This window comes from Gigantopelta aegis, chromosome 6, assembly GCF_016097555.1.
Source record: "Gigantopelta aegis isolate Gae_Host chromosome 6, Gae_host_genome, whole genome shotgun sequence".
In the NCBI taxonomy this organism is placed as follows: domain Eukaryota; kingdom Metazoa; phylum Mollusca; class Gastropoda; order Neomphalida; family Peltospiridae; genus Gigantopelta; species Gigantopelta aegis.
The window spans coordinates 10026592-10052510 of NC_054704.1; the positions used below are offsets into that span (position 1 = coordinate 10026592).

General features: G+C 35.9%; 3 protein-coding genes across 7 annotated transcripts in view; 1 reads left to right on the forward strand and 2 right to left on the reverse strand.

Annotated features, from left to right (window-relative positions):
- LOC121376176 (exocyst complex component 1-like) overlaps window positions 1-25919 on the reverse strand; it is an 87331-nt gene that overhangs the window by 57233 nt on the left and 4179 nt on the right. The window contains exon 1 of one of the 4 annotated variants that reach the window (XM_041503991.1): window positions 289-406. The exons of 1 other annotated variant lie outside the window; for it this stretch is intronic. The gene's annotated coding sequence lies outside the window, so the exon portion shown is untranslated. Of the gene's footprint in view, window positions 1-288; window positions 407-6270; window positions 6333-25919 lie in introns of those variants that run through there. 2 more of the 4 variants (XM_041503989.1, XM_041503987.1) reach the window with 2 other exon arrangements.
- LOC121376179 lies at window positions 439-19353 on the forward strand. Of its 2 annotated transcripts, XM_041503994.1 has the most exons (8): window positions 441-874; window positions 2808-2887; window positions 3772-3878; window positions 5081-5153; window positions 5984-6048; window positions 6517-6595; window positions 13696-13836; window positions 19165-19353. In XM_041503994.1, exons 1-8 carry the CDS (start codon window positions 570-572, stop codon window positions 19323-19325), a joined length of 1011 nt encoding a protein of 336 aa, XP_041359928.1. In that variant the 5' UTR covers window positions 441-569; the 3' UTR covers window positions 19326-19353. The 2 variants fall into 2 exon arrangements, with proteins under 2 accessions (XP_041359929.1, XP_041359928.1); XM_041503995.1 differs by lacking the exon at window positions 19165-19353 and having other exon boundaries at window positions 439-874; window positions 13696-17285.
- On the reverse strand, window positions 21272-22546 carry LOC121374362 (leucine-rich repeat-containing protein 24-like). Its single transcript, XM_041501465.1, has one exon. It carries the CDS (start codon window positions 22544-22546, stop codon window positions 21272-21274), a length of 1275 nt encoding a protein of 424 aa, XP_041357399.1.

Below are 25919 nucleotides of genomic sequence, written 5' to 3' on the forward strand. Positions count from 1 at the left end.
CACATTGTTGATTTTTTTTTTACGTTAATTGATTAAATGATTGCAATCTATTTTGTTTCAGGTATCGTAGCTGGAAAATGTAGAATAATATTTCCGTAAATATCGTATTCGTGTTTTTGTCGTTAGGTGAACGCAGTTTGAGACGGCGATGGTACACGAATTTTTTTGATTTTTTTTTAAAGCATAACGCATTTAGGGGCGTTGAAGATAATCGCCGTCACATTTTTACCGTTTTATTAAATATACCAATACACTTGTTCATCTTAACCAATAACGTGCATTAAATACCAGTGAATATGCGTAGAAGTCCAGAAGCCTTCACCTGAGGATCCCTTTAAAACATTTATGACGTTAAAACAATTCTACTTGGAACCGGGGTACACAAGGGAGCTAACTGTATATTTGCAACTTCATCGCGCACTTTCTACTTCCTGTTTCCGGTCGTTGCCTGGCATTTATAAACAATGATCATGGTTTTGGATTGGAGCTGGTAATAAAAATTAATCACACAATCACTGAAGTATTGCGTATTTTACTTTTATTTATCTCGTATAAACATTATCGTAATCATGACAACGGGTCACATTTTGCCGGGTTTTTGCGACCCGGTGTCAAGATTAGCAAGAGCCAAAACCGCAGGTTATCCTGTGAATATGGCGAAACTCCTTGAAAAGACGTCCGTGTATTCTAAAATAGACCCCCTCGAGTTCAAGCGTATAAAGGAAGATGCAAGACGCATGTGGTGCAGGCCGCGCAGAGAACCAACCACATACGACTTCTTCTACAATTCGTGTTCAACGCAGTTTGAGAAACCCCCGGAGACTGTGCCACGCCCATCATCTCCAACCAGGTTAAACAAACCACATCCACCAAAGTAAGTGTCAGCAATGTTCAATGTGGATTACTGAAACGGAGTATGGCCAAAACTACAGGGTTATACCACTTATACTACTAGTTTTGTGTTGGGACACGCTGTGGCGAGATCGCCATGTATTACATTTTACAACAAGAAAATCAAAACATGACTACTGCACATGTATTTACTTAATGAAGTAAACATAAAACAGCTTGTAACTTGAATATTGCTGAGTTATAATGTACTGGCGACTTCGCTAAACAGACATGCAACACGGAAGTAAATATGGCGATCTCACCACAGCGTGTCCCAACACAAAACTAGTAGTATAAGTGGTATAACCCTGTAGTTTTGGCACAAAAACATGCTGATAATGACAGTAGATATATACTATAATATATGTTGTAATATATGTCTTCTAGCAAGTCTAATATGTATGATAACTTCGCCTAACGATGAAAATAAGTCCTGGCGAAGTCGCCCCGGGCGAGTTCACCAGGGCGAGATCGACACGGGGCGAGATCGCCAGGCTCCACTGAAACCCAGATTTAGTTTGCAGTAACATAGCTTTGCAAATAAACAATATACAAGAAAAGGGATTATTAATCCAGAGGGTGAAATGGGAAAAGATCTGCATGTACTCTCAAATGTGGCTCGTCGCTGGGGGTGGGGGGACAGGGCGGATATTATACCGGGCATGCCAATGGGTATAATATCTGCCCGGTCACCCCACCCCCCCCCCTTATTATTTTTAGTTAGGGTCAGTGGAGGGGGGGAGGGGACCGGGCAGATATTTTTCTGCATTCCCTTAGAGTCTGTTATTGTGTGCATGCCTTAATTACGAATGCCATCCCCCCTTAAAAACTTAATTTCATCTCTTTCTCTACCACCACGCCAAAGAAACATCAGCTGATATAGTCCTGTCATAAATTTTCTGAGGGTAGGCCTACATATATATATATATCTGAACTCTAAAAATTACTTGTTTTTATAATTTTGACTTAAAATAATTGAAATGTTTTTGTATGGTTTTCAGAGAGTTAGTAATGTAATTGCATGCAACAGAATAACAGCATTCAATCAAGCATGCAACACTTATCTTATATCATCAAATGTAGATCTAGATGTGATACGTTTCCCAAATTGTATCTTGGGGGTATGCTGCATTAAACATGTCTCTAACAGAAATATATATCCTCACCTTTCATTATTGTACAGACATTACATGAATAATTAAAGTAACTCGAGTAATGTTTTATTACATCTAGAACACAATCCTCACACTGCAGACTCAAATCAGTATTTTGTATAATATGTATAATTAAAGTAACTCGAGTAATGTATTATTACATCTAGACCACAATCCTCACCCTGCAGACTCAAATCAGTATTTTGTATAATATGTATAATTAAAGTAACTCGAGTAATGTATTATTACATCTAGACCACAATCCTCACACTGCAGACTCAAATCAGTATTTTGTATAATATGTATAATTAAAGTAACTCGAGTAATGTATTATTACATCTAGACCACAATCCTCACCCTGCAGACTCAAATCAGTATTTTGTATAATATGTATAATTAAAGTAACTCCAGTAATGTATTATTACATCTAGACCACAATCCTCACCCTGCAGACTCAAATCAGTATTTTGTATAATATGTATAATTAAAGTAACTCGAGTAATGTATTATTACATCTAGACCACAATCCTCACCCTGCAGACTCAAATCAGTATTTTGTATAATATGTATAATTAAAGTAACTCGAGTAATGTATTATTACATCTAGACCACAATCCTCACCCTGCAGACTCAAATCAGTATTTTGTATAATATGTATAATTAAAGTAACTCGAGTAATGTATTATTACATCTAGACCACAATCCTCACATTGCAGACTCAAATCAGTATTTTGTATAATATGTATTCATTTATTATTTCAGCGTGTTCCTAACAAACAGATTACATTATATTGACGGCTTCCAAAATCCAGATACTATTGTTGGAAAAGGGTGTTACAGGGGTGAGTTTTTATTGTGTTTAATTAAAGTTCAGGACATCCATTCTTCTTTCTCATTAAACTGAATTACTATAAGTATTAGAAATTGAGCATGGCACTTAAGCTGTAACGATAGCTGATATCCCTATAGCCAATCCATAATTAAATCAGTCATTATTATTGTTTTAGAAATGTATGTGGACATTGTGTATGTGTGTGTATATTAAATTAGAATAGTATTAGTTTTATTTTACTTGTTTCTTGTAGACGTTTTGATGATGTTACCGCCCTAAAGCCCACAGCTCAAGGGTTTATTCGACTATATAACCATATTCTCCAGAATAAAGACCCCTATTAAACAATCTTCACTGAGTCTGATTGTCTGTACATATATGTACATGCATGAACACACATAGCTGTAACAATATGACAATACAGGGACTCTGATATCATATCATTGCATGATACAAGGCCTACACTATGATGCATTGATTTAGGGCAGCTGTATCATGATATATAAATTAAAATTTTAATAAAACTTTTTGGGGAAAAAGATAAACATTTATACACAACAGCGCAAGAAATAAAAGCATAATTCCCAAGCTACTTAAATTAAATGTACTGAAAACGTGTCTGTGGATATGAAAACTTAAGTATCATAATACATATCATATTGTATCATCACACACATATTGGTATACATATATCGCCAGCCATCCGTATCATTATACCTGGGTGTAATCACAAACATGCATGCATAAACATATATGTACATACATATGCACACTAGCAGTTAGATGTTTTATGAGTCCTATAATTTAAAAATCCTTTTCCTGTACAGTTAGCCTGACTGAGAATATAGAACCTTTAGTGCTAGTCTTTAATGTGACACACATTTCTTTTGTCAGTTGATGATTGTGTGCCAGATCAGGAATATGGGCAGCGGAGATGTATACGAGAAAAGTATGATGGTCAACCTTCTACAGAAAGTGTGAACGTGTTAATGGATAAATATGTGAGTTTACTGCCTAATGCAGTATAATTATCATCTTCATTTCATACACAAATATGTAGACATTCATGAATAGATATTTTAGTTTACACTGCCTCATACAGAGAATTGTCGTCATAATTACAGCATGAATACATGTACAGTTCACACTTCAATAAAAACCGTAACATCTCACTGGCCTGAGTGTCGTAATGGACTTGTCAGTAGTTTTAGATTGGGAGGTACTGCTTTTATATCCCATCTGAGGCAATGGGGCATTTTTCATTCCAGTTTCTTTGTTTGCTTGTAATTGTTTAACGACACCATTAGAGCACATTGATTTATTAATCATCGGCTATTGGATGTCAAACATTTGGTAATTTTGACATGTAGAGAGAAAACCTGTGATATTTTTACATTATTAGCAAGGGATCTTTTATATGCACCATTTCACAGATAGAATAGTACATACCACGGCTTTTGATATGCCAGTTATGGTGCACTGGCTGGAACAAGAAATAGTCAAATGGGCTCACTGACAGGGATCGATCTTAGACTGACTGCACATGAGGTGAGTGCTTTATCACTAGGCTATGTCCTGCTCCTGGTATTCTAGTATTGGGTCCAACCCAGAGTGGGTACAGAATGATGTCTCACACATATAATTTGTATGGCATTATCATGACATTACTGTCTCAGACTCTATTAGAGTCTAGACTCTAAAAGTTTTCTAAGCACCAGACCTGGTCTGACTTCATATATGCCAAGTTTTATAATGGAAACCGGCTACGTGTTTCCAGTAACAGCAAGCTGGGATTTTTTATATGCTTTCCACAGACAGGACAGCACATGCCACAGCCTTTGACACATCAGTCATGGGGCACTGGTTGGGATGGATAAAAATTCCCAGTCAGAGAATGGGTCCATAAAGGTGGTTCTGTTCTTTGACCTCAGATGAGCACTCTGCCAACTGAGCTCGATCCTGCCTTTCTTATAGTCGTATATTATTACTCTGAGTATTTTGTTACTAATGGAAAAATGTAGCAGGATTCCTCTCTCAGACTATGTCCAAATTACCAAATGTTTGACATCCAATAGCTAATGATTAATAAATCAATGTTCTCTAGTGGTGTCGCTGAACAAAACAAACTAACTACTCTGAGTATGCTTTGGTTTGTGTAATTCAAGCTAATTCATGTTTTATCTACAATGTTTTCTCCCCACAGGGACTGACAGAATACTTGGATCCTATTGAATCCCAGGCGGCAGAATCGTGGCTAAACATAGCTGATGATGACGGTTAGAACATTTTTAGTTTGTTCATCACAGTACAGTGGTAAGTGGAGGGAAGGAATGTGAGGGGCAGATATGTCATGACACATACTTCAAGCCATGATTCTTCATCATTAAAGAGACTATCCCGAGTTTGTAGACATTTTAAAAGGTTTTCAGAATTATTTATATATTTTTTCACATTAGTTCTTAAAATTACAACATTGTAAGCTACACAAAGGTAGTATGCTTCTGTCCCACATAAGCATACAAGATGGGAGCAGGGGATGCCCCACCCCCAGTCCTAGATAAAATCTCAAATTTGGGTAAAAACAATAGAGAAATTCTGGCAAAATGAGCTGGCCTGAACACTTTGCACGATGTATTCTCATTATTCTACCCAAAATAATTAGTTGCAACTTATGTAAAAATGTATGGTGATTCGTTACCAACACCATATAGCTGTTATAGCTAATATAAATAAACGTAATCCAGATTCTGGCACTTTTGTTTAATTTGGGCAATAATCAGCCTGCCCCCTACAAAAATGGGAGCCCATGCTTATAAAACTTTGAGAGTGTACATTCAAGACTGCAGCTTGAACAGGCTTATATGGTTGTAAATTACAGTTTATACCTTTTGGTTACATTGTTAATGTTAAATTGTTACTTACATGTCATATCAGGCACATGTGCACGAAATTGTTCAGGGTGTGTGTGTGTACAGTATGGTTAAGCAAATATTTTAGGGGTGTTGGGTCATGCTTCCCCAGAAAAAAATATTTAAAAAAAAAGAAAACTTTCTTGGACCCACCCTTGCACACTGCCAATATATCTGGTTTCTGTTCTTCTTTACAGATAAACATCATCTTTCTTGTGCTCTGCAAAGTTTCCGGGAAAAACAGATTTATGATCAACACAAGGTTGGTTATTTTACAGTTTTCTGTAACCCTGTTGATTACCGTATTAGCAGAACTCGATACAGATATGGGGCCTAATTAATTCACTAAACTTTCGCAACTTTGCGATCTCGTAGTGCAATGCTAAAATATTTGCAAAGAGGATGCTTTGTTGTCTAGCAGAGCCTAAGAGACCTGATTAATGCTGTTATTTTTTGTACATGCATATCTCTATTGAAAAATTACCTGCATATTTTTTGAGGGGATGAAGGGAAGAGAAGTTGTCAGGAGAATTTTTTTTTCTTTTTCTGAAAAGCAAAAAGGTTATTTGATGCAATACAGTTTTAACAATAATTTAGACATAATAATTAAAATGTACCCTTTAAAGAAAAGTACCCAGTTTTAATTATTAATGGATGAGTAGTAGTTACATTGCATAATTCAGCATACAGGTAAATATAGTTTACTTTGTATATTTCTCTTATAATGCAGATTGAGTTTAGACCGAGAGTTCAACCAAAGGTAGTCTGTCCACCTTCATACAACTGGATACGGCCAACACTACCAAAAGGTAATGAGCTGATAAATACACAACACTACCACAAGGTAATGGGTTGATAAATACACAACACTACCACAAGGTAATGAGTTGATAAATACACAATACCACTTAAAGGTAATGGATTGATAAATACACGACACTACCAAAAGGTAACGAGTTGATAAATATAAAACACTACCAAAAGGTAATGAGTTAATAAATACACAACACTACCAAAAGGTAATGAGTTGATTAATACACAGTATTACCAAAAGGTAATGAGTTAATAAATACACAACACTACCACAAGCTAATGAGTTGATAAATACACAATACCACTTAAAGGTAATGAATTGATAAATACACAACACTACCAAAAGGTAATGAGTTGATAAATACACAACACTACCAAAAGGTAATGAGTTGATAAATACACAACATTGCCAAAAGGTAATGAGTTAATAAATACACAACACTACCACAAGGTAATGAGTTGATTAATACACAATATTACCAAAAGGTAATGAGTTAATAAATACACAACACTACCACAAGGTAATGAGTTAATAAATACACAACACTACCACAAGCTAATGAGTTGATAAATACACAATAGCACTTAAAGGTAATGAATTGATAAATACACAACACTACCAAAAGGTAATGAGTTAATAAATACACAATACTACCAAAAGGTAATGAGTTGATTAATACACAACACTACCACAAGCTAATAAGTTGATAAATACACAATACCACTTAAAGGTAATGAGTTGATAAATACACAACACTACCAAAAGGTAATGAGTTAATAAATACACAACACTACCACAAGGTAATGAGCTGATAAATACACAACACTACCACAAGGTAATGAGTTGATAAATACACACAACACTACTAAAAGGTAATGAGTTGATAAATACACAACACTACCAAAAGGTAATGAGTTTATAAATACACAACACTACCACAAGGTAATGAGTTGATTAATACACAATATTACCAAAAGGTAATGAGTTAATAAATACACAACACTACCACAAGGTAATGAGTTAATAAATACACAACACTACCACAAGCTAATGAGTTGATAAATACACAATAGCACTTAAAGGTAATGAATTGATAAATACACAACACTACCAAAAGGTAATGAGTTAATAAATACACAATACTACCAAAAGGTAATAAGTTGATTAATACACAATATTACCAAAAGGTAATGAGTTAATAAATACACAACACTACCACAAGATAATGAGTTAATAAATACACATCACTACCACAAGCTAATAAGTTGATAAATACACAATACCACTTAAAGGTAATGAGTTGATAAATACACAACACTACCAAAAGGTAATGAGTTAATAAATACACAACACTACCACAAGGTAATGAGCTGATAAATACACAACACTACCACAAGGTAATGAGTTGATAAATACACAATACCACTTAAAGGTAATGAATTGATAAATACACACAACACTACCAAAAGGTAATGAGTTAATAAATACACAATACTACCAAAAGGTAATGAGTTGATTAATACACAATATTACCAAAAGGTAATGAGTTAATAAATACACAACACTACCACAAGGTAATGAGTTAATAAATACACATCACTACCACAAGCTAATAAGTTGATAAATACACAATACCACTTAAAGGTAATGAGTTGATAAATACACAACACTACCAAAAGGTAATGAGTTAATAAATACACAATACTACCAAAAGGTAATGAGTTGATTAATACACAATATTACCAAAAGGTAATGAGTTAATAAATACACAACACTACCACAAGGTAATGAGTTAATAAATACACATCACTACCACAAGCTAATAAGTTGATAAATACACAATACCACTTAAAGGTAATGAGTTGATAAATACACAACACTACCAAAAGGTAATGAGTTTATAAATACACAACACTACCACAAGGTAATGAGTTGATTAATACACAATATTACCAAAAGGTAATGAGTTAATAAATACACAACACTACCACAAGGTAATGAGTTAATAAATACACAACACTACCACAAGCTAATGAGTTGATAAATACACAATAGCACTTAAAGGTAATGAATTGATAAATACACAACACTACCAAAAGGTAATGAGTTAATAAATACACAATACTACCAAAAGGTAATGAGTTGATTAATACACAATATTACCAAAAGGTAATGAGTTAATAAATACACAACACTACCACAAGGTAATGAGTTAATAAATACACATCACTACCACAAGCTAATAAGTTGATAAATACACAATACCACTTAAAGGTAATGAGTTGATAAATACACAACACTACCAAAAGGTAATGAGTTAATAAATACACAACACTACCACAAGGTAATGAGCTGATAAATACACAACACTACCACAAGGTAATGAGTTGATAAATACACAATACCACTTAAAGGTAATGAATTGATAAATACACACAACACTACTAAAAGGTAATGAGTTAATAAATACACAACACTACCACAAGGTAATGAGCTGATAAATACACAACACTACCACAAGGTAATGAGTTGATAAATACACAATACCACTTAAAGGTAATGAATTGATAAATACACACAACACTACCAAAAGGTAATGAGTTAATAAATACACAATACTACCAAAAGGTAATGAGTTGATTAATACACAATATTACCAAAAGGTAATGAGTTAATAAATACACAACACTACCACAAGGTAATGAGTTAATAAATACACATCACTACCACAAGCTAATAAGTTGATAAATACACAATACCACTTAAAGGTAATGAGTTGATAAATACACAACACTACCAAAAGGTAATGAGTTAATAAATACACAACACTACCACAAGGTAATGAGCTGATAAATACACAACACTACCACAAGGTAATGAGTTGATAAATACACAATACCACTTAAAGGTAATGAATTGATAAATACACACAACACTACTAAAAGGTAATGAGTTGATAAATACACAACACTACCAAAAGGTAATGAGTTTATAAATACACAACACTACCACAAGGTAATGAGTTGATAAATACACAATACCACTTAAAGGTAATGAATTGATAAATACACAACACTACCAAAAGGTAATGAGTTGATCAATACAAAGCACTACCATAAGGTAATCGGTTGATAAATACACAACACTACCAAAAGGTAATGAGTTGTTAAATACACAACACATGGTAATCAGTACATACATATACACTGTACAATGCCACCAAAAGGTAAAGTTCTTAAATACACAACACTGCCACAATGTACTGGAATTGATAAATACACAATACTAACACAGGGTAATAGAGTTGTAAAATACACAACATTGTCACAAGTTAATGCATAATTTTAATAAATACACAACACTACCACAAGGTAATAAAGTTGTTCAATACACAACACCACAAAGTAATGAGTTGTTAAATACACCACACCACCACAAGGTATGGAGCTGATAAATACACATTACTACAACAAGGTAACTGAGTTGTTCATTACACAACACCACAAAATAATGAGTTGATAAATCCACAACACTATGACAAAATAATAAATTGTTAAACACAGTCAAACCTTGACAAACCAGATGGTATGGTTTTTCCTAAAAGTGTCCTGTTTAACGAATTTCCATAGTACTGAATCATACTTGAAGACTTATTATTTAAATAATATATAGTAGAATCTCGTTGGCTCGACCTCGGACGGGTCAATCACACCGCAACATTTCAACCAAAAACGAAGTCCCAAGTTTTTTGTGCGGTAAACCCTTATATTAACTGATGATAGGTCGAACACATCCAGGGTCGACTATAAGCCTTCGCTCGAATTAAATTATCGGTCCTGTCTATGTTATTAGCTATATTTCCCTCAAACTGGTGATCCATCAAATATCAAATGGAAAACCACCAAAAAGGACCAACAATTGCTGCATTTGCACAGTTGTTTATTCCAACCTTCGGATTAATTGTTTAGGCGGAACGAGCTATAGATGAATTGGAGAATCACAACAATAGCCATGCAGTCCTTTCTTTACCATACTTATGTTGTTTGTTAAGCAGCTGTCGGTAGTGATCTTTCAAGTACAGCTAGTGTTACAGTACCTGTTAGATGAACCGTGATGCCAATCAAACAATTAGTGCATAAAATGGCCTCCACGTGAAGTGTTAATCTGAACACGTCTGCAAGACCAGTTTTAAATGAAACAATGGGCAAGTTACTCAGCTGTCATCACTTCAGCAACCACACATTTAATTAATACCGACAATGTTGACCGAATAGTTTGGTCGAACAACCCGATGGATCGAACACTTTCTCGAGCACCGACGGGGTTCGAGCCAATGGGATTCAACTGTAGTTATGTTTTACCAATGACAGTTGGTCTTAATTTTATTAATTATATGTTAACAAAATAGTATGCTAGATCAGTGAACCCAAGTTGAAGGAAAACTATCGAACAAAGAAGCAACAATTAAACATGCTCAGAGGTGTGAGACTAACATTTGGCACATGTTCGTTGTCTACTGGTCATGGTGGTGACTACTGCTGCTTACTGACCATGGTTGAACAAACTCAGAGCAAGTTATACTCTCTTTTTTTTTCTAATTAAATGATCTGTTGGAAGAAATTATGTTTGGTCAAGTGAAGCCAATTGTCTTTATTTTTTACAAATTGTTTTGGATAATGGTTGTCTGGTTCCAGAAGCTAAATATCCGTATTAACGAACACATCTATAATAATGGAGAGTTTAATTTTGTATGTCGGGTGTCCGTAAGGTGGGGTTTCAGGACTGATGGAGTCTGGATTATTGAGGTCTCACTGTACATAACACTACCACAAATTAACGGAGTTGATAAATACACAACACTACCACAGGGTAATGGAGTTGATAAATACACAACACTACCACAGGGTAATGAAATGGGTAAATACACAACACTACCACAGGGTAATGGAGTTGATAAATACATATCACTACCACAGGGTAATGGAGTTGATAAATACATAACACTACCACAGGTAATGAAATGGATAAATACACAACACTACCACAGGGTAATGAAATGGATAAATACACAACACTACCACAAGGTAATGGAGTTGATAAATACACAACACTACCACAGGGTAATGGAACTGATAAACACACAACACTACCACAGGGTAATGGAATTGATAAACACACAACACTACCACAGGGTAATGGAATGGATAAATACACAACACTACCACAGGGTAATGGAATGGATAAATACACAACACTACCACAGGGTAATGGAATTGATAAATCACCAACACTACCACAGGGTAATGGAACTGATAAATACATAAATACACAACACTACCACAGGGTAATGGAACTGATAAATACACAACACTACCACAGGGTAATGGAACTGATAAATACACAACACTACCACAGGGTAATGGAACTGATAAACACACAACACTACCACAGGGTAATGGAACTGATAAACACACAACACTACCACAGGGTAATGGAACTGATAAACACACAACACTACCACAGGGTAATGGAACTGATAAACACACAACACTACCACAGGGTAATGGAACTGATAAACAAACAACACTACCACAGGGTAATGGAATTGATAAATACACACTACCACAGGGTAAAGGAATTGATAAATACACAACACTACCACAGGGTAATGGAATTGATAAATACACAACACTACCACAAGAATATGGAGTTGACAAATACACAACACTATCACAGGGTAATGGAGCTGTAAAACATTGATCATTGTGGAGGCTATGCCTAACTATTACACTCAGTGGTGTCGTGGTAAAGCAATTGGACATACGGCTGGTAGGTACTGGGTTTGCAGCCCAGTACCGGCTCCCACCCAGAGCAAGTTTTAACAACTCATTGGGTAGGTGCAAGACAACTACACCCTCTTTTCTCTCACCAACCACTAACAACTAACCCACTGTCCTGGACAGACAGCTCAGATAGCTGAGGTGTGTGCCCAGGACAGCGTTCTTGAACCTTAATTGGATATAAGCACAAAAATAAAGTTGAACTGAGATAACCATGACATCTAGTGGTGAACTCATATTAGGTTGGAGCTTGTACACACATATGAATCCTTTACCCAGTGATCAGGGATAAAACGTGGTTATTTTCAGAATTCTGGATTCTATTCTTGTCATTGTTCTTTAATGAAAAGCTCACAATAACACCCATTGTTTTAAAACCATGAAAAGATTTTTTGGTAATTTTCTTCTGTCAGTGATATGATCGTTTTCTTCATCTTAAAATTGCCATGTTATCAGACAGTAATGTGGGACAACGTTTTAAACTATATAGCAGACCTCACCATGAAAACTATCGAGGAGATTGATTAACTGCTCCCCTAGACATTTTTGGGAGTCAATTAAAATATTACCATATGGAGCATTGATCATTTCTCCTTTGTAGAACTTTTTTTTAAATCACATTCTTTGGGGAGCTAAAAATTACTCACCTTGAATTAGTCTCAGGGGAGTGATGCATGGGGATGCATTGATAGCTCTTCTTAAATGGTGAGATCTCGTAGTGATGGAGCTAACGAGCACTTACCTTTTGGTTTTAGTTTTTTCCCCTCTTTTTTGACATTTCTTATATTGTTATATTGTTGGTGTGGAGCAGTACATAGCCCAGTGGTAAAGCACTCGCCTGATGCATGGTCGCTCTAGGTTCAATCCCCATCAGTGGGCCCATTAGGCTATTTCTCATTCCAGTAAGTGCACCACGACTAGTATATCAAAAGCCATGATATATACATGTGCTATCCTGTCTGTGGGATGGTGCATATAAAAGATCCTTTGCTACTAAGGGGAAATTACACGGGAGACTTGATCAAATACCTGGAGTCTCCCGCGGAATCTGGGAGGGTTGACAGGTCTGTTGACATACAATAGCCGATGAGTGATAAATCATAGTGCTCTAGTGGTATCACTAAACAAAACAAACTTTTAACATTTGCTTTTTTGCCCCTTTTCTGATTAATTTTTAACTTTAGTTTTTTTTCCCTTTTCTGTCTTATTCTTTTGTTTGTGGTTATATAATATTGTTGGTGATGTTTACTTGCAGAAACTGAGTGTATATACCACAGTGATAAGTATGAAACCAAGCCTTATAACACTGTCGTGTCAACACTTGGTGAGAGGAAGAAGAAACACTTCCCACTGGAGCGGGGTCTGCCTCGAAGATACACCTCGCAGTTATTGAGAGGTGAATTTATGATGCATCCTGATTGGCCAGAGACGATTCCACACCATCGCATACCCTAGCCACAAAGACAAAAAGACTTCACCTCCAGTATTACCAAAGACAAAAAAAACTAAATTTATGTCTACACTCAAGAACACAAAATTGTCTCTGGCCATGACTTTACATTTTAATCAAGAGCTCTTCAACCATTATGTTTTTTCATATGGAGATCCTCAAAAGATATTTGATGATGTTTGTGTGGAACTGCAAACATTATTTATTTTTAATACCAAAATATTTGGAGGGTGGGGGGTGCAAAATGTTTTGAATTTAAGGCAACAAATCTTAAAGTAATTTTTACAAAGGTTATAGGTACCAACAACTGAATTTGAAAATGAGCTCCTGTTTATTTTACACCTAACTTGCCTCACGTGGACACTGGTGACTTATTGACAGTTGACCGTTTGAGCTCCTGTTTATTTTACACCTAACTTGCCTCACATGGACACTGGTGACTTATTGACAGTTGACCGTTTGAGCTCCTGTTTATTTTACACCTAACTTGCCTCACATGGACACTGGTGACTTATTGACAGTTGACCGTTTGAGCTCCTGTTTATTTTACACCTAACTTGCCTCACATGGACACTGGTGACTTATTGACAGTTGACTGTTTGAGCTCCTGGACTGTCTAAAATAAAGTGTCCATACAAGATACACAACACAGAAATGTTTTGCTAATATACATCTGTATTATGTGATGAAAGATCTACATCATGTGATGCAACATCTACAGAATGTTATGCAACATGTACTTATCTTGCCCATTTGTGATACCTTTTCTAGACTCACTACAGTGTATAAATACAAAGGGAACTTGTTTAGTGACAGTTTCTAATCATTTAAAGATTGATTAGTAACTACTTTTTAATGAGTTAGAAGTATATAGCAATCTCTGAAATGTGTGTAGTGAATCGCTGTGTGATACTGAACAAAATGTTTTCTGGAACACCTGGGATTATGCGTTTTTATTTGTATGTGTACCTACTGTGAGCCTGTATTAAACTGCTATGTAATGCAGTACCAACCCTTGGCCTTTGTTACAGGTTCATATGTACTTGATTTCAACATTAATAAGGTGACCTCTTAAGACAGGTGTTTAATACAGCTCAGATTGTATGTCTATTAAAACATATACTGTAGATCCTGAAATTAATGCGTCCCTAAATGTATGCGAGTGATGGTGGGCAGACTAAAATGCGACATGAAATTGATGTGAGTGGCCTCCCTTTAAAATATTAACTTTCATAATAACACACGTCTGTGTACTTTTCAGTTAAATCCAAGTTACAGGCATTGTCAATGAGATCAACTCACTAACATGCCTGTGTAAACATCAATTAACCTGTTTAGTCCCTTTTAATAAGATCAATTCACAGCATATTTTTGCGGCAATAATTTACATAATGTGTATAGTTACCTACATCTGGAGAAACATTAAAATACATGTACAATTACAACTGTATGCCAACAAAGTTGCAGGGAACTTGAAAAGTAAAGACAAAGAAGCAGCTGACTGCAATATTAGCGTGCTAAAACCCATTAACACGCAATGGATCGTGTCAGCTTTTGACAGGGTGGCCAAAGATCCTGCAATCGTCACACATGGCTGGCATCTAATTGGACAGTTAGTCTTTCTCATCAATGATGAATTGTACTCCAGTTCTGTTTTATAAATATATTAGAATTTGTTTTGTTTTTTAATAACTTGGGACACATATAAAAAACGTAGAAATAAATGCGTAATATTATTAATGTGAATAACACAAATTCGCATTTTTCACATTAATATTATGATCGCATTAATTTCAGGATCTACAGTATTCATTTACAGTGAAACCCTTAAAACTGGACCCTCTGTAAAAAGAATTCCCTCAAAACCACATGCTTTTCATGATCCCTTTTTAAATAACCGTACTGTACTAAACTGGATGCCTCCTTAAAACCTGACATTTTACTTGGAAACATGGGGTGTCCGGTTCAGAGAGGTTTCATGTATGTGAATTTCTAATGAACTTGGGGAGGCTTCACATGCATAACAATGTTATTTGAAATGTAATCTAAACTCTTAAAGAAATACTGTTTGCTGTAGTCCAACCAGTTCATAAACAGGTTTATAAAATCTACAAAATCCAGACTTTAGTCAAGACTGAACTGCTCTAAGCAATATCCATGGCATTAAAGTTTCCACATGTGAGATTTGACAGGTGGATGGATATTCGTCCGTGCACCCATATTCAATTAGTGTTCCTCACAGGTTGAGGTTTGGTTGGAGGGTCACTGTCTTGTGTACTTGAGATTCAGTGGTGACCACACTCTTTATGATTTGGTTAGAGACTAAATAAAATTATTAATTACAGTAACATAACAGGTTTTATCAACAGATTTATAATATGTTGGTTTTATGGTTGAACTTCTAGAGGCACAAGATAAAAATCAGTATTATTCATATTCATGGTTTTGCTTGAGAGTAGAGGTGCTAGGGATGGAATGAAAACCAAGATATTTGTGATGTCATTTCATGGTCCAAATATTTCAGAAATTCCATCATAGTACCAGTAGATTCATGTTTAGTTTTGTTATGTTTTTTGTTTTTCTAAGAAAAAACCACACCCGAAAAACCACCAATAAGCATTTAACATAGGCCTTCATCAAAATGTATTGGTTTGCTGTGACCACCAAGCTTGCAGTGAGGCTTTTTGCTTTTAGATTATGTTCATTGTGATTATGTTAGAAATGGAAAACAAATATAATAGCTAATTATGATTTTTAAGATTTATTTTATGTGGGAAGGTTTCTTGTCCCAAACCTACAAAACTGTTGGGAGCCTGCACGGGTTTATATTATAGTAATACTTGTATATGTATTGGAATATTAAATTATTATTTATAAATTATCATGTGATGTTGTAATAAGGTATGTAATTTTACTAAAATCGTTAAATATTATTAATTTAATGTGATGTTTACAATAATGTATGTAATTTTATTGGAATACATGTATTAAAATATTAAAATGTTATGTGATGTTAAATGAAATGTTATTTGGTAATGAGTTGTAATTTTAACAATTATCAATTGAAATCATGCTCTCAAAAATAATTTATTAATCTTTTTTTTAAATGTCTCAATTTTATTTTATTTATTTTGCAGATGCAATGATTTTGAGAATAGGGTCACTTTATTGCCCAATTATATTTAAAACATTTGTATATGTTATATTTGTATTTAAAAATAGTTTTAATTTATAAATTTTACTTATATATATTGCATTTTAGCATGTAAATATGACTTTAAATCTTTGGATATACAGAAACTAATTTCTTAAAATTTTTGTTGTATGGCTACTGTGTTACTATGGCCTATGTATGGCCTATGTTATAGTATGTTATATTAAAGAATTTTCTAGCTTTTGTTCTTTTTACTTTCCACCAGATGTGATGTTACTGTTTTGTCTTGATTGTTAATGTGTACAGTGTGACATCATGTACACGAGTTTTTGTTGTAAGAGTGCAGGTCAGTGTTTATCTGAAGGAGTTCTAATGCTACCTGTCTCGACACATTTCCCGGCAAATTAGGAGGATGTGTCCAAGACAGACTTGCTTGAACCTTCATTGGATGTAAGCATGTGTTGATTGGTTGATTGATTGGATATAGTTTTGCTGTTAGTTTTAACTGATTTTCAGATTTTCGTATTTTCTGGTCAGTGATTCATGAGTGCTTGTCATCACAGCTGTTTAAATATCCACTAACCTCAGTTTTGTACACATTCAAAATTGTCCAATTAGTTTTGGGAGTGGCAGTCATACATATAAGGTATGACGGATGTGTCGTCATTTTGAGTGGCACTCCTCCTATAGGCACTATAGAAACCTCAGTGATTTATGAGAGCAGTTGTGATATTGTAAAATATATAATTTGACTGTCTTTTGTAGAGATATGATTTTGAAATTGTTAATTGTTTTGTTGTTCAGATTTAGCAGACTGATATCTCACTACTGTTCCTGGCTCATACATAAAACATGAATAAACTACATTCGATGATCTATATCGAAAGAAAGAAATGTTTTATTTAACGACGCACTCAACACATTTTATTTACAGTTATATGGCATCAGACATATGGTTAAGGACCACACAGATTTTGAGAGGAAACCCACTGTCGCCACTACATGAGCTACTCTTTCCGATAGCAGCAAGGGATCTTTTATTTGCGCTTCCCACAGGCAGGATAGCACAAGCCATGGCCTTTGTTGAACCAGTTATGGATCACTGGTCGGTACAAGTGGTTTACATCTACCCATTGAGCCTTGCGGAGCACTCACTCAGGGTTTGGAGTCGGTATCTGGATTAAAAATCCCATGCCTCGATTGGGGTCAGCCTGTAGACTGATGGCCTAACCACTACGCCATCTAGGCCGGTTGTGATCTACATCGAGTTCCATTCAATATTGTGTAGCTGACTGAAAATAGATTAAATTTGTCTAACGTTTTTCCCATCTGTACTAATGCCCCGTGATTGGTATACCAATATAGCTGTGATTTGTCGTCTGTCTGTAGGGAAGTGCATATAAAGGATTCCGTGTTGTTATTCAGAAGAAACAGTGTGGCAATAACCGTTTGATAGATATTGAATAACTATAATATGAAATGTTCTGATGTCTCGTTAATATAATTTTAAAACAAAACCCACACCTTCTTCCCTTTATCATAACCTCTGGGGCTGGATGTAGTCCAGTGGTTGAGAGCCTGCCTGATGCGCAGTTGGATCTAGGATCGATCTCCATCAGTGGGCCATTTGGTCTGTATCTCATTCTTATGCCAGTGCATTACGACTGGCATATCAAAGGCTGTGGTATATGTCAGAATTACCAAACGTTTGGCATCCACTAGCCGATGATTTATAAATCAATGTGTTCTTGTGGTTTCGTTAAACAAAACAAACTTTTAACTTTCCTCGCAAAGTATGCCAGAATTACCAAATAATTGACATCCATTAGCCAATGATTAATAAATCAATGTGCTCTAGTGGTGTCGTTACACGAAACAAACTTTTAACTTTCCCCTCAAAGACTGTTAGAATTATCAAATGTTTGGCGTCCAAGAGCTGATGATTAATAAATTAATGTGCTCTACTGGTGTCGTTACACAAAACCAACTTTAATTTTCCTTTCAAAGACTGTCAGAATTAATAAATGTTTGCATGACATCCAGTAGCTGATGATTAATAAATCAATGTGCTCTAGTGGTGTCGTTACACAAAACAAACTTTAACTTTTCATCCTCGACAGGCCAGCGCCAACAGCCTTCCGCCCGGGTTACTTGTAGCCGCAATGCCATGTGTGACGTCAATCGGCTTCCTGAAGAATCGTCGCCAGTCGGTGCATGCCACATGTATCATTGTGTTTGTGGGCAACATGCAGCTGATGCTAATCGTCTGCCACGTATTTGATACTACCAGAATAAAACATCGACTGCAAGTCTTCTGTCATTTTTCATCATTTTTCTTAGTATACAATTCAACACATTGTCCAATACAGTTTTAGTCATTTAGTGTCATCGAACAATGTTGACGAGCATTCCCACAGCCATCCACAGTAAAGTACAAATTAGTCCATTACTTACATGGTAACAAATTGCCATTTATACTACAGTTCAAGAAAAGTTAATTAATTTCAAGCAATATGTTCTAAGATTGGGAAAGCAGTGTAATGGTATTTTATAAATGGTTATTCCGAGAGGAAACTCACTGCCACTACATAATCTACCTCTACCGAAAGTAACACGGGATCTCTTGTATGTACTTACAATGGACAGGACAGACCATACCACGGCCTTTGGCACTGTTTAGGGAAAGCCGATACGATAGACTGCTAACTAACTGATGACAAGAAGTTTTGCTAATTATATTGACCCACTAGCTCAGTTGGTAGAGCGCCTCTCAGGTGCTTGGTCAAACCATTCGGTGGATTCATTCTCTGATTAGGTTTTACCACATCCCAACCAGTGCCCTGCATTCATCATTCATTGTTTCAATTACAGATGATTTTTTTCAATACCAAACACAAATTAAACAGAAAACTCAATGATGTTGGTAAAATTACGTCATAGTAACAATTCAGACATAGCTAGTTTTCAGTATTCACATTCAAAGTTAACAAGAATTACAAAGCTTTCTGTAATAAAATAACGTCATTTGTGTTTTTTAATCAAATAAATTCCAACCCCAACAATGCCGAATTATTTAAGGTACGTTGTATACGACAATTTGGATATTTCTCAACAAAGCCCTTGTTACTACACATAACCCCAACAATGCCGAATTATTTTAAAAGGTATACGACAACTTTGATATTTTGCAACAAAGCGACACTATGAAGAAACTTGTAACTAAATTCATAATAATTAAATGTAAACGATAACATGCAAACTTAAAGAAGATGCTAACAAGTGAAATATTCAGAACGAGACACAGCCCTCATAGTTACGCCATGTAAAGACACTTGCTAGAATTAAGGTACATGTACAATATTTAATATAAATTCAAAGATATTTACTGTGAAGAGCAATATGACTTGCTCATCACCAAATATAATTTATGTTTTGAAATCTTCAAACTGATTAATTTTATATCGGACAGTCAGTTCATCTGCCAAAAAAGAATAACTGTTCATAGAAAGCACACTGTTCATGCAGAACACAGACACCTGCATGTTTCAAAACATTCTTTCTTGTGCGACGGATCATTTTAAGATAGTTTTAATATACAAAGATTTTGCCAATCAAGAACAAAATGTTAATATACTTTTGAACTCTAAAGAAATACATTCCATTAAGATGTTCAACCCTCCATTGAATCAAGAGTTAGCATAGGCTAAAATCAATTGCGTGTCTCTCGCGTGTTAGTTACATTGTTTATTTGTAATAATTCTCCATGTTACGATGTTTAATTATTTGGGTCTTTATAGTTCTATAGCTACACATATGTACACGAATGTAACAAAGCTGAACTATTTTATACCTGGTAGGCCTACTGTTGAAATGGTATACTACCATTAAGTCAAAATCAATTAAAGGAACATTGTAAAAACGTTACTTATATTTTTAAACATTATTCTTCATGTCAAGAATTACTTAAATCTTCATTCATATATATATATATATACGCGAGCGCGCGCATGTGTGCGTGCGTGCGTGCGTGTGTGTGTGTGTGTGTGTGCACTTATGGTGATCATATCACTAAACTCGTTTCGTAGAACGTACGGGGCCTTCAGAGCTGTAGCAAAAAAAAAAGTGTTGTGGTTTTAATGGAGCTCTTGTTTGTTTCCCATTATAAAACTGCTGCCTGTATAAAGGATGATATATTTATCCAGTCTCATTTCCCTCTGTTTAAACAGGTCACGATGGTGGTTTTGGCACGACAACTGTAACTTCGTCAAGATGTCCACCTTTGTGCCACGGTTTGTTCTGGGGTCTAGTTCGATTTCGTTTGTGCACATACCTAGCCGTGCAAATGCACGTGCAACATGTCACGAGAGCTGTGAATCCAAATCCAGCAGCTGCAGCTAAAAACCCTGGATTCAGTTTCTCAGTTACACTCTTTACGGCTGTTGTCGTCTGGTCCGGTGACGTCACGTGTCTCGTGGTGGCAGCCGTAGACGTTGATGTAGTTGTTGGTACAATGACGTGTACATTGAATGATTTAACTTGTTGGCCATATTTATTTTTAGCAGAGATTGACCAGTTGCCGTCATGTTGAAGACGGGCATGTTTAATGTCAAGCGTTACGGTTTGGGACGTCATGTATTCAACAGAAGATATCTTTGACATATTTGTTGGGGTTGTTGATTTATTAGGTCTGGTCCAGAAGAAGTCAGGAAACGGGTCACCATCTACTAAGCAGGAGACAGTGAGGTCTTGTCCCAGACCAACTCTATATGGTCCGTCACACTGAGTTATTTTTGGAGGATGGCATTTCATTTTGTCATTCGGTACCCGAATGAGAGTCATATATCGAAGCCTCATTGGTGTATAACAAATAATGGGATTTGCTATGTGTGGCAAACCTTTACGGAACATACGCTTCATCCATTGTAGTTCACAATTACAGTGCCAAGGGTTATCTTCTAGGTTGGAGTCTCTCTTGCCGAGAAAGGGTTCCATAGATGCAGATAATTTAACAAGGTGATTTGACGACAGATCTAATTTCATCAGGCTTGATATACCAATCAACGCATCAGAATTGATTTCTAAGAATTCATTTCCATGAAGATCCAGTGTTCTTAAAGAAGATAATCCTGTAAAGAGTCCACTCTGTAAATACGTTAACTTCATGTCGCCCAGGAACAGATACATTAATGTCGAGACAGACGAGAACGAGCCTTCTTCAATAACGCACCCTTTGTTTCCACTTAAATCCAGATTTTCAAGATGATGTAATCCATAAAAAGTCATCCTGGTAATCTTTGAAATTGCATTGTACTTCAAAGTGATTCTTCTCAGTGTTCCTGTATTTTCAAACGCACGGTCCTCCACGCTAGTAAGTCCACTGTAGGAAATATATATCTCTTCCAATCCTGGAAGGTGGGTCAGATAGCTGCCTTGTATGTTGTTTATTGTGTTCTTTGAGTTTTGTTTTCCCACAAGGATTATAGCTTTAGTGTTGGCATCCATACCTTGTGGAAACCCTGTTAACCCGGGACTACAGATTACTCGCCCAGGAGGCGTTGTTGTGCACGTGCACATGGGCGGACAGGCTAGTGTTTTCAAGCAAAATACAATAAAGAAAAATATCACATACGTCATATACACTTCCATCGTCAAAACGAACACTTCAGGAGAAATGTCAACAAAATGTATGTTAATCGTAGGTTCTCTCCGACAGTATATTTTTTCCCGCAATTATTACGTCCTTTTCTTTTGAATTATAACATTTTGTTATTTTCAACGGAATAAGGGTATGAGAGAAGAAACGTTAATCTTTTGATAACACCATTTCCATTACAGAACGACGTTTCAGTTTATCTTCTGTGTCCAATATCTTGCACTGTTTGCTGACCCCTTTTAATATCTTTTGTGGGGGTTTTTTACCGGTGTGCTCGTAACGTTAAAGCCAGTGTATATATTGCTGCATGACTCATTCATATATCTTATTTGGAACTTGTCATTTCGTACAGACATTTTTGAAAAATGACTCGCCAAATTACACTTGGTTAACATAATATATAATCCCGCTTTTCACTTCAGACGTTATTTTCCTTGGAAACATCACAATATTTACAGCTTATGCGCCAGCGGACGTTCAGATATCGCAAAAATAGCAAACGAGTGAAACACAGACCACATAAAACATTATTTTGTTAATAAACATTATCAGCAAAGATTTTCATAAAGTTCGACAGCTTATAAGATTAGTATTACAAATGAAACTCCACACGGCGTTGATAAATCTAATCGCTGATACTAACACCGATAAAATATTAAGTGGGGGTATATTAAAACCTCTTTCGTTTATGTATCCGTGTCTGATTGTTGATGTAACGTTTGACTTTAAGGATGTGAAACCGTCAAACTATTGAAAGGAATAATAGAAACGGTGTGGCATTATGGTGCCACGTGTATGTCCGTGTGGTCATTTGTAATTCATAATCGTGCTTGAACCTTTAGTGGACGTAAGCACGAGTCAAATGGTTGACTGATAATTCATTTCTGGAACTTCATTTCTTGGCGGAGGTATTTGTTGTTCATTCCAATGAAAACCAAGCGACGAGTAGCATATAAAATGCAGTATAATATATACAAACGATCGTTATCGACCTCGGTGGTGTCGTAGTTAAACCATCGGATATAAGGCTGTTAGGTACTGGGTTCGCAGCCCGGTACCGACTCCCACCAGAGTGAGTTTTAACAATTCAGTGAGTAAGTGTAAGACCCCTACACTGACTTCTCTCTCACCAACGACTATCAACTAACCACTAACCCACTGTCCTAGACAGCCCAGATAGCTGAGGTACGAGTGCCCAGGACAGCGTGCTTAAACTTTAATTGGCTATAAGCACGAAAATAAGTTGAAATGATTGAAATGAATGAATGAATGAATGAATGAAATGAATGAATGAAGAATGACTGACTGACTGACTGACTGAATGAACGCTACTCAGTGGAAGTAGTCGCGAATGCGAAATTCTTCGCAAATATTGGGTAATTTTAAACAATTACTACACGCATACTTTGACACTAAAGGAGGAGCTATCAGTATTACCAAAATTTTGTTTTACCATTTTCATGGTATTCTGTGCTTTAAAAATATATTATTACGATCGAAATATTTTTTTTATCTGCCCAGTGGTAAAGCGCTCGTTTGATCCTCTAGGATCGATCCCCGTCGGTGGACACACTCAGCTATTTATCGTTCCAGCCAGTGCACCACGACTGGTATATCAAATGCCTTGGTTTGTACTACCCTGTCAGTGGGATGGTGCTTATTAAAGATCCTTTACTACTAATGAAAAAATGTAGCGGGTGTCCCCTCTAAGACTATATGTCAGAATTACCAAATGTTTGACATCAAATAGCCGACGATTAAAAAAATCAATGTGCTCTAGTGGTGTCGTTAAACAAAACAAACTTCTTTTTTATCTATACTAATTCTTAATACCGTCCTTAGATTATCTTTTCGTTTTCACACATATAGTTTAGTACTGAAAAAAATATACATCGCAGTACAAATCAAATAAAAATAAATACTTTTGAGTTAAATTAATAAAACAAGATAATTCTTTATGCGAAAAATAATTCGCTTAAAAAGTAGGCAAAGTGAAAAGACTCAAATTTGTAACCTTAATCTTTTTAAGCTACGTTGCCCTACAATCTCCGATTGATTACGCTTTGTAGATGCGGGGTTTCCTGTAAATAAATTTAATAACTTTGGATAAATGTGATATTTTGGTGTAATATTGCGTGTGCATGTAATTGAAGATTGTTGAAGTTCCTTTGAACTTCAAAGAATAAAAGAAGACGGTCAAAAGTTATCAACCTTTACTGCGCACTAGTGGAAAAATCAACAAGACCGGAAGTACGTCATAGACATGTGTTACCAACTATGGTAGACCGAATGTATCATAACATCCCCCTTTTTTAAAATCGTCTATAATGACACTTTAAAATTAAACATTGCTAGTGTTTGCGTTTTTAGAGTCCAGATAGAACAACTGTTCATAACCACATACATTTTAAACATTAATAAGTTTGTTGATTTAAAATCCAGATATAACTCCTTCACAAAATAGTGCCACAGATAAATAATACTTGCACAGACATGTGTTCAAGAACATTAAAATTTAACAAAGTCTGTCATGGCTGGAGTTTTCACAACACGTCCAGATCGCGTACGGATTGGTATTTTAGATCCGATCTTTGCAGGACTGGAAGGTTTACATGGACTCTTCACGGTTGGACTAATAACAGTTTCTTGTGTCACAGGAAGTCCTTTAGACTTAGTACTGTTGGTTATTCTGGTAGGTTCCATGCACGAAGGTTCCGATGGTGGAGGTTCTGAAGTTTTCTTCAGATGTACACGGTTGCGTCTGTAGATGGCATCTCCAACCGCGACTACTTAGGAGCGTTCATCAAGGCGATTTTTAACTAGACCTTTTGCCCACTTCTTCTCACCGATCTGAAAAGGTTTCAGACGTACAATGTCACCTTCTTCTAAGGCAGGTAAATCTTTGGCGTTTTTGTTATACAGTCTTGCTTGTTTTTTCTGCTGATGGCCTCAGACCACAATTAATTTCACTATGTATTCTCATGTAGCCCCAGTGGCTGTAGCACTTTTATTAATTTCACCAGGCCATTAGCATTTCACGGGAAACATTACCTGCCTGGGCCCATTGAACACTCGAAAGGACGACATCTGTTGTCCAGCTCTTTTCCGCGTTATATCAATGTAAACAAACACACGTGGGCTAAGGGACCGAATCACACCCATTTCTCTGCATTTTACACAAGGACTTCAATGTGCTCTGGGGGACATTATGCAGTATCCAGT